Below are 10,839 nucleotides of genomic sequence, written 5' to 3'. Positions count from 1 at the left end.
AATCGATTGGCAAATCGATTGAAACAAAAATTTGAAATCACAGGGAACTCTTAGTATGTGGCCAAGTCGATTAAGTGTAGTTGTGAATCGATTATATGACTTAGTGAATCGACTAAGTAATTGATTGTTTTGATTTCATTGTTGGAACAAAACACCTGACATCGATTATGCAATCGATTCATATATAAGTCTACAAATAATTTTCTGAAAAGTGTATTAAAAGAATCGATTAGGAAATCGATTAGTTTGTATAGTTTCAAGATTCAAGAAAAACAAGACTCGCGATAATCGATTGGCAAATCGATTAAGCCCGTTTTATCACATTAATGAATCGATTGGTAAATTGATTTATCAGTTGTTTTTCAGAAACTATATAAACAGTTTTCAATCTTTTTCTATCAATATACTTCATGATACTTTAGAACACTGAAGAACTCTTAAGAACTTTTTGATAACATTCTGATATTGCTTTTTCAGATCAAGACCAAAAGATTATTCATAATCAATAAGAGAGCTGAAAAAGAATTCTTGAGAGAAAAAGACAATGATCTCACAAACACTCAAATGAACAACCAGATTATTGTGTGAGAAACATTGATAGAGATTGAAGACAAACTCTGTACTTCTTTTATATCTTTTTGTAACAACGTTCTATAAAGAAACAACTGTGAAAAATCCAGTTTGAAAACTGGTGGCGATCTTCGTTGATGTAAAGATAATCAAGAAGGAGCCGTACTTGATCTTGTGTGAGTCTGACGAGTGACTGCAAGGATCAAAGGGTTAAGCAATAGGAAAGAGATTGAGTTAGATAGATAGGTTTCGAGGAAACTGGACAATCTGTAAACAAGTCTCAATTCTTTCTATTGAAGAAAAAGCTGAAATCCAGTTGGATTGTCAGGACTGGATGTAGGATGTCATATTGAGAGCTGAACCAGGATAAACCTTGGTGCATTCTATCCCTTATCTTTTTACTTTTCATGTTCATATTGTATGAGATCTAATATTTCCGCTGTGTATGAATCTGAATAAATCTTGCATCGTATGATTGTATGTTCGATCTTATTTTGTTAAAGACTGTCATATTTTGTAATAACAAGGTCATAATAATCAACAAGTATCTTTGCATTCTTGGTAAAATAAGTTGGATTTAAATTCTAAATTGCGTATCATTTGTGATAGGTCATTAACCTTTGTGAGATTTTCAGTCTTATTATGAATGGAATATATTTTCCCATCTTCTTTTTTCGTGTGTGTTATATCACTCATGATTGCTAGTTATGCTAGAATTTGACTTGACTCTTATCCGCATGCATATATTGAAATGATCTAGGCATTTTGTTTCTTGTTATGCTACTAGCCAAATAAGTTTACCCTACAATTATCTATTTGTTTAAACGCATTTGAGCATGATTATCCCATTCTTTGTTATATAGCTCATTACAATTGTAAAAGTGAAAAATAATGAATTGACTCAATCTTAGGAGATAAAAGAGTTTTTCCTTAAATAAGTGTGGGAGTGCTCAACTTGTTTGTTTAAATTTGAGGTTTATTTAAAAAATAATAATAATAAATAAATAAAACAAGAGAGAAAAAGGGGGAAAATGTGTGTGTGTGTGTGTGTATATATATATATCCAAAAAAATGAGGAATAAAATGAGGAAAATGGTTGTGTTGTGAGCAAAGAGAGTGTGAGAATAAAAGTCAATGATTTTTTCAATTACTTCTTAATGTTGTTTTTCTCTCTTGATCATTACTCTTTTATCCTCTTTGATTTTTAACTCTAATCTCTTTATGATTATCTCACTCTTACCTTGACCACGTTACAACCTGAATAAAGACATTTTGATCATTATGTGGATGTGTTTCAAATATAGATGTTAGATGTTTGTCAAACATATGGTAGTGCTAGCTTTCATGATGTGCTTTGAGCGTAAACAGTAGCTCAAACACTTTGAGTGGTTGAGAGAATTTTATATCTTGGGAGGACTCTACCACTTATGATGCATTCTTTAGTTAACGTGTCTTCTAGTTTGCCTTGGTTGTGATAAAAAGCTATTCATGATTGCCTTAAGCTAGAATTTTATTTTCTCTCTCACCACTTTGCATTCATGAGAATATTTGTAATCGCGTTTATTGTTTTGACCTCTGCTCGTTCTGTAGGCCATAACTTGAGCTTTGGATATCGGATTGACGCATGCGAGCAAGCGTTGAAAAGCTAAAAACCAGAGCTACAACTTTTGTGTTGGAATAAAAGCCCAATGCCAAACTATATGGGACCTAAATTGTAGATTTCGTAATCTGAACTTTTGTAATAATTTTAAATAGCGGGTTACTTGTTTTTAAAGCCCAAAAATCGAGTACTATATATTGGGAGTTTATTTCCTTTCTTAGACATTGTATTTTTTGGATTCAGATTCAGAAAAAGATATAAACACTTTTTATTTTAATTTCATGGAAGACTAATTTCATAAGATTAATCCACGAGTTCAGATTCAGAAAAGATATAAACACTTTTTATTTTAATTTCATAAGATTAATCTACGAGTTCAGAGTTTCATCAACACCTTGAGATTCAGGTTATATTGTCAATTTCGCTTCATGATTATATTTCTGTTTATTTGATTATATTGATATTCTGATTGCTTAAATTGAATTTCAATAGGATCAATTAAATTCATTTGACATAATTTGATTTCGGTGTCTAATTTAATTGAAATATAATTTTGTGACGATTGACCGTTAATTGTAATATATCGATTACTGTGATGTTTAATTCAGTCAAAGAAATAGAATTCACATAGAGTTGATTATACTTGTTTGATCAATTCTATAGTCAAATAGGAATAGAATCACAAATTAGAAATTAAACCAATTGATAGAATCTGTGATGGGTCTGAAACTCGAACTAGTTGATTAATCATTTTCCTCATCTTTTCATACAAAAAAAATAAAAATAAAAAATCCCTTTTCTAATTTCAACTTTTAACTTTCAATTTGGTTAATATTATTATATCAGAAGTCCTTGCGAAACAATTTAAATTATTACCTCTATTTATATTTTATCAATTGTATTTGACTCGTGTGCGACAACGGATCAACTATTTGGATAGCTTGTGTTTGGACTATTTGAAAAATGTATAGTACAATTATTTTCAATCAGAGTGAACTCAACGCATCACTTTTGTTTAAAAAACTGCAGCATTTGTCTTAAGTTTAGATTAGATCAAAGGTGTTAAGTTTTAGTTATAATTTTAATTTTTGGTGTCTACACCCTATGAGTTGCATGATAATTTCTGCTATGTAATTTGAGTGGTGTTTTATGGGATCAAGTTTGATGTAGTGATTCTATGTTTATGTTTAACTTTTGCTTCAATAATTATTAAGACACATTCTTCTACGAATTGATATTTATATAATTTTAAGTTTCTAAAAAAGAATGTTTAGTTTTTAATATTTGATTTTGTTTTCACTCTATTTTTGCTAAATAAAAAAAAATGTTGATAATATACACAAAATATTTAAAATGATTTAAATACAAAATTTAACAAATCTGCCACGATTTGGGAGGGAAAATTTTGTATCTACAAACAACAGTTATTCACAATTTCGCCTCTCAGTCTCATCAACACAAACATAAATTCAAATTTAAATACATTTTTTCCCTTCCTTCTTCTCCGTTCCCAGTTTCACTTTCAACGTTCCCTCTCACTCTCAGTCACGCCGTTCCCAAACCCTAACCCCCTTCGCCGTGCCGCCGTTCACCCCAGCACTTCGCCGCTCTGTTTTTCCGGTTCTGTTTCTGCACGTCGTCCCTCCGCCACACCGCCACGTCATCCTCGAGATTACTTCTGCTTCGCAAATCTCTTTCAAAAGTAACTTGTTTTTGTATTTTGTTAGATTCGAATTGGTATTTGCGATTCTGAAAACAATCTGCACATTCCAGCTGAAAAAATGGATCCAAATCCAAAAGAGGAATGGTCCATCAAGGACTTTGAGATCGGAAAACCACTCGGGAAAGGGAAATTTGGTAGAGTCTATGTTGCCAGAGAAGTCAAGGTACGCAATTCACTCTTCCGAATAAATTCACCTAACAAACCTAATTTCTTTTCACGCTTTTTTTATTTAATTTCAATTTTTCGAAATATTTTAAGTGTAGTAGGGAACTGTTTTCTGCTCAGTTTACAGTTCATTGCTGACTTGCAAAGTAAAATTGAATCTGAATTTTTAACCTTTTTTTTTGTTCTGTTGTGTTGATTTAATCTTTGAAAGTTTTTATCATTATATGTATAAATCAGTCATGAAGAGAACATTTTGAAGTCAACTCACAAGTCGTAACTATTGCAACTAATGTGTGTATATGTAGGCAATGAATTTTCAAGGACTAGAGCTAATACTAGCAATTTTTTGGAATGGTAATGTATATTAAGGGAGTGTTTGGTAAATTTCTTAATCAAGCTATTATACAAGAATAGGAGTCTATATATATATATATGCTATTTACATTCTCACAAAGAGAATGAGATTAAATTACGTATATGTTCTGAATAAGTTGATTCCATATTCATAAGTTATATATAAAACTTGTGTAAATAATCTGGAAACAAGATATATATTAGAAGCTATATTTATAGACTTTTTTCCATCACTTATTTAAGTATATATGTTTTAAAATAAGTCAAAATAAGCTCTTCTGAATGTCCCTTATATCATTTTCATTTTCAAATGTTTAAGTTGATTTTCTAGAATTCAAATGTTCAGTGGGATTTAGTAGATTTTGTTACTAATTTTGAACATTTATTTCCAGAGTAAATTTGTGGTTGCATTGAAGGTTATCTTTAAGGAACAACTTGAAAAGTATAGAATTCACCATCAACTGAGGAGGGAAATGGAGATACAGATAAGTCTTAAACATCCAAACATCTTGCGCCTCTATGGTTGGTTCCATGATTCTGAGCGTGTTTACTTGATTCTTGAATATGCTCATAACGGTGAGCTGTACAAGGAACTTAGCAAAAGAGGTCATTTCTCAGAGAAGCAAGCTGCAACGGTAATCCTATATTAATTGGATGAGTATATGCCTATTTTGAAGAACTACCATCATGAGTCTGGTTTTGAACTTGGTTTTAACTAGTATCAATACTCATGACATGAGAATATGAAGTTTGTTTTTCCTGATTAACCTTTTCATTGCTATTGGATGCCATTCTAAAAATACCATTGCTTTGACCTGGCCTTGTTTTGGAGGATGCCTAACTGTGTCTGAGTTATTTAAAGAAAACCTGAGAGAAAGAAAAAAAGTCATAGTTTGTTTTGAGAGAAAAGTGGTTAACCAACTGATGAGATTGATTGGAAAATTTAGCAGAACTTTAAAAAAAATATTAGATACTGTATATGAAGCTCAGATACTTTAGAAATGAAAAGGATTGGTATCTTACACATATCCGATACAGATACTTTAGAGAGAGTTTCTTTGTTAATGTATCTTGCCCATGTCATATCATGATTTTTAAAAGTTTCTCATATTCCCGTATCCGCGTCGTATAGTATCTGTAGCGTACTGTGTATCCTGACCTCTTACGAACTATGACATGTCTATAATAATTTTTATAATTAGAGCAGTTAAGGTAATTGTAATGACATGCGGTGACAAATGGACTACAGATAAAGTGAGTGAAATTTGGATTTGAAACTAACAAGTTTTAACAAAAAAAGTTTACTAAGTAGGGATTATGTTATTCTATGCGTATAATTGTACGCCTTCTTGTTTAAGCAAATCTTTATATTGACTCTTAACATTTTTCTTTTCTATTTCAAATATAAAATTTCAGTACATTTTAAGTCTCACAGAGGCATTGGCATATTGTCATGAGAATCATGTTATTCACAGGGATATCAAGCCTGAAAATTTGTTGCTTGACCATGAGGTATCTTTTAATTCTTTTACCTACTTTTATTGCCCTTTTTTCAATGCTAACAATATACTAGTATATATTTTATTGTAGATATATAACAAAAACGTTGGGAATTAGTTTGTCAGTTGATTATATAATTATTTTTGAGTTTTGAGGGAATTTGTACAACTAATTTGATAATGGTTTGGTTACAGGGTCGTCTTAAAATTGCAGACTTTGGTTGGTCTGTACAATCTACAAGCAAAAGACAAACCATGTGTGGAACATTGGATTATTTAGCTCCTGAAATGGTAGAAAACAAAGCTCATGATTATGCAGTTGACAACTGGACTCTTGGTATCCTTTGTTATGAGTTCCTCTATGGCGTTCCTCCATTTGAGGCTAAGAGTCAAGCTGATACCTTCAAAAGGTATGGAAGGCCATGGAACTTGCATATATATAGTAAACTAAATCACTTCCAATATATATATATATATACACACAATATATTTAAATTTGTGCAGGATAATAAAGGTTGATTTAAGCTTCCCTCCTTCTCCTCTTGTTTCTTCAGATGCCAAAAATCTGATAAGTCGGGTATGACTGTATTGTATCTATCTACATTTTCATATCGAAGATTAGGTTGTTTTTCTTACTTCTATCTGTAAATTTGTGCAGCTCCTGGTAAAAGATTCCTCAAAAAGGCTCTCGCTTCAAAAGATAATGGGGCACCCTTGGATAATCAAGAATGCAAATCCTATGGGTGTCTGCGAGTAGTATCAACTTTTGTCACTCATGTATAAATGTGATCTTTGAGGGATTAAGTTGGATTATACTTCTGGGGCATTGTTGTATAATAGCATATTAGAGTGTGTTTGTTTTATGGATAGATAATTCATTCCTGGGATTAACATTTCCAGGAATATAAAGGCTAAAATCTTATTCCCAGGAAAACATAAGAATTTGGGTTTGGTTAATAATTTAGTTCTTGGAAACTTATAAAAATATCCTAGGAATAATTAAAATTTGTTTGGCTTTCAAATTATGTTCATGGGAAACAAGGTTATAATTCTAAAAGTACTCTTATTAACATCCAAGGAAGGAAATCAATCAGCGAGTAAGAACATGTAAACGGGTTGCAACTTTATATTAGTCGCATACATTGTTCAAGAATGCATAATTAGTGAATAAGAGATTGTATTAATGTTAAGAAAATGTTTACAGAGGAATGATCCTACTTGGTTAGGCTCCTATAGAGAGCTATTGCTCTCCATTCCTAATCAACTTTCAGAAAATGTAAAATGATACCCACAACTTATCTCCTTTCTATAATGAGTACTCCATCCTAATATTTTCTCAAACACTCCTCTATTGCCAGTTAACCCATTACTGTCCTTGAACTCCTAGAATAAACCTTCCACACTTTGTGCCCTTGAGACACTTGATGGGCCAAAGGTTGAATCCTAACACTGGCCCCTCCTTCCAAATCAGCGTTGTCTTAAAGGCTGAAATTGGGAAACTGGCTTTGGATGGTGATTTGTCTTCCCAAGTTGCCTCATCAGTAGACTTCCCTTTCCAACGGACCAGGACCTAACGCACGCTTTATCCATTGATCGAGACGGCCTTTATGGCTAAAACCGCCATGGGTTCAAAAGGTTCATGGTGATCTCCCTCCATGCCCGCGGGCAGCTCAGCTTCCACTTGATAATCCCCTATTGTCTTCTTAAGAAGTAAGACATGAAACATTGGGTGCACTAGTATTACATAATTCTTTTTGTTTGTTGGTCATTAGCCTAGTCCAGTTTATTTGTTAAATCTATTTTCTTTATGTTTTGTAATTTTGTTTCTAGACCCCATGTATATATATACTTTGACTTTTTTCTTCAATAATAAGCAAGTGAGCAATTTTGTCTACCTTTTCTTCGTAATATGGTATCAGCTTAAAGATCCATTTTCTTCTTTCTTTGCTTTCTTTCTTCACTATCTTCTTGAATGGTAGAGCCTTCTCATGATATTAGTTATAAAACCACTCCTAATCATGAACAATTACATGGAACAACACCAACTAATATTGAACGTTTTGTTTCCTATAAAAAAACCATATTATCTTTAACTTGGTGAAAACCCTGTAGAAATTCTTAGTACTCCTCCCAGAGATGGTCCTAACTATCATCAATGAAGTTGGGCTATGTGGCGAACTTTGTTGTCAAAGAACAAACTTAAACTTGTTGACGACACAATCTCTACTCCGCTGATTTCATATGTCAATTTTGACGCCTGAGAAAGATGCAACATTATGGTTGTTTCTTGGATTACTCGCTCTCTTTCCCCTTCCATCGCGCAAATACTATCTACATTAACAATATGACAGATCTTTGGAACGAACTTAAGGATCGATTTACCAAAGGTAATTACTTTCAAGCTTCTCAATTTATTCACGATATTCATACGATTTGTCAAGGGAAAGATTTTTTAATGTGTATTTTACCGATTTGAAGGGTTCATAGGTCGAATTAGAGCAATTATGACATAACCCAGCTTGCATTTGCACCCATGTTCTTCCAACATGACTAAAACTATAAAGATACTTCAAGATTTAGAGCAAGTGATTTCCTTTCTCAAAGGTCTTAATGATCAATTTTCCACTGTAAAAAAACAACTCTTAATGATGGATCCCCTCCCAACAATTTCTAATGTTCTTGCTTTAGTCATTCAGCAAAAAAGTCAATTTGTTGCCCCCAATGGTATTGTCGGTGATCCCAAAATCCTCTTTGTTGTTGTCGATCCTAATCCAACTTTGAATTATTCTTCAAGTCGTGGTAGAGGAAAAGGTTATGGAAAACCTTCTAGTGGTGGTTCCACCAAATTATGCACTTTTTGTGGTAGGGGAAGACATACAATAGATTCCTGTTAATACAAGCATGGATGTCCTTCGGGTTTCAAATTCAAGAGTTATACCCCAATGACCAACAACATATTTGTTGCTAATGCATCATATAATAAGGACTCAATTTCAAACCATCCTACGTCGGAGCACCAAGATCGGGTCACACTCACTCATAGCCAATATCAATAATTGGTTGATTTGTTAAAGGCTAATCAACCTCCTTCCCAAGACCTACCTACTTCCAATGTCATTATTGTGCTTAGTGAGTCAAATTTCTCTTCTTGTTTCAATTTGTCCACTTCGACTTCAGGTGCAGACTCTAGTTCTTGTCCTTATTGGATTCTTGATAGTGGAGCAACGGATCTTGTTGCCAATAAACTTTCCTATTTTTAAAATTTTTCATAGTATTACACCTTCAAAGGTGAAGCTACCCAATGGTGCTATTACTATTACTTCTTATGTTGGCACTATTCATTTATCTAATCAACTAATTTTATATAATGTTTTGTTCATTTCTGAATTTTATTTCTACATAATTTTTGTTAAAAAACTTTTTGATTTGTCACATTGTGTTCTTACTTGGTCCAATGGTATCTAAGTGTGTGTTTCTTGGATATAAAAATGGCACAAAAGGTTACATTGTTTTTTACATTAATTCTAGACAAATTCTCATTTTTAGGAATGTCACTTTTCATGAAACTATTTTTCTTTATTCTAATATTTCTCCAAAAATAATTTCAAATGATACATCTTGCGATAACACCAATTTTGAAAATAACTTTTTATTTCCTTCAAAGCATTTACCTTTTGTTCCTTCAAATATTCCAAATGTTATACCTTGTGTCAATAATAATGATGTTGGTCCAATTGACACTTTGTATGCCTCGACTACTGAAGATAGTAATCATCTCACTTCCAATTATTTTCCCGAGGACACATCTGATCCTATTGGACCTCACAAATTTCAACGACAATGTAAACCACCTACCTATCTCATTGATTATGACTGTCCAACAGTTAAGCATCCTAGTTTTACACAAAATTTAGGTATTTATTTTCTTTTTCATTTATTCTTTCATATCAAAACAGGTCCCTAAACCATAAACCTTTCATTTTGACCATCTCTTCCAAAGATGACCCACATCTTATACTTAGGCTTTCAAAATTCCTTATTGGATTGAAGCAACTGATGTTGAACTAATTGACCTATAAGACAATAAGACTTGGATCACCATTTCTTTACCTTTTGGAAAAACTCTCATTTGATGTAAATGTGTTTAAAACAAAGTACATATCTGATGGTTCAAAGGAAAGTCACAAGGTGCGCCTCGTAGGAAAATGGTATTCACAAATTGAAGGGGTTGATTTTCTTGACACTATCAAATTAGTGTCGAAGTTAACTACAGTTTGGCTTGTCTTAGCTATTGTTGCTTCTCAAGATTGACATTTCCAACAGTTGGACGTCAACAACACATTTCTTCATGGCAATTTGGATGAAGAAGTCTACATGACACACTCACTGGGTCTTAAATTCAATGCTCCCAATCAAGTTTTTCGTCTCACTAAGTCTATCTATGGCCTCAAGCCAGCTAGTCGCCAATGGTATTATTAGCTTTCAACCTTCCTTATCAACCACAGATACTCACAATCTCAAAGTGATCATTCTAATTATGAGCTGCAGTGGTTAACTTACCTCTTTCATGATCTCAAGGTTTCCATTAAAATTGGTGCATTGTTATTTTATAACAACAAATCTACTTGTAACATAACTGCAAATTCAACCTTCATGAACGAACAAAGCATATTGATATTGATTGTCATGTCATCAGCGAGAAATTACAATCTTTCTTATTTCATCTCTTGTCTATTTCCTCATCTGACCAACTTGACGATATATTCATGAAACCTCTTAATCTTAAATCATTCATGTACTTATTATCCAAACTAGGAGGTGTTGACATACACTCTCTAGTTTGTGAGGGGAGTGTATTACATACTTAATTCTTTTTGTTTATTGGTTATTAGCTCAATCTAGTTTATTAGACCAATCTAGTTTATTAG

General features: G+C 32.7%; 1 protein-coding gene across 1 annotated transcript; it reads left to right on the top strand.

The window, feature by feature from the left end:
- Nucleotides 1–3,580: 3,580 nt before the first annotated feature.
- On the top strand, nt 3,581–6,865 carry LOC101505939 (serine/threonine-protein kinase Aurora-3). Its single transcript, XM_012718767.3, has 7 exons — nt 3,581–3,872; nt 3,944–4,056; nt 4,805–5,047; nt 5,829–5,924; nt 6,107–6,321; nt 6,416–6,488; nt 6,570–6,865. The coding sequence occupies exons 2-7, from the start codon at nt 3,952–3,954 to the stop codon at nt 6,666–6,668; spliced, it is 831 nt and encodes a 276-aa protein (XP_012574221.1). The 5' UTR covers nt 3,581–3,872; nt 3,944–3,951; the 3' UTR covers nt 6,669–6,865.
- The last annotated feature ends 3,974 nt before the right edge of the window (nt 6,866–10,839 follow it).

This window comes from Cicer arietinum, chromosome 7 (assembly GCF_000331145.2).
Source record: "Cicer arietinum cultivar CDC Frontier isolate Library 1 chromosome 7, Cicar.CDCFrontier_v2.0, whole genome shotgun sequence".
Lineage (NCBI taxonomy): Eukaryota > Viridiplantae > Streptophyta > Magnoliopsida > Fabales > Fabaceae > Cicer > Cicer arietinum.
This window is presented reverse-complemented; position numbering and strand designations above follow the sequence as displayed.

Bases quoted from the DNA above. Each gene is read 5' to 3' on its own strand.
- LOC101505939 (XM_012718767.3), top strand. From the start codon at position 3,952: ATGGATCCAAATCCAAAAGAGGAATGGTCCATCAAGGACTTTGAGATC. The intron at 4,057-4,804 runs GTACGCAATTCA...ATTTATTTCCAG, and splicing joins ATGTTGCCAGAGAAGTCAAG to AGTAAATTTGTGGTTGCATT. The intron at 5,925-6,106 runs GTATCTTTTAAT...GTTTGGTTACAG, and splicing joins ATTTGTTGCTTGACCATGAG to GGTCGTCTTAAAATTGCAGA.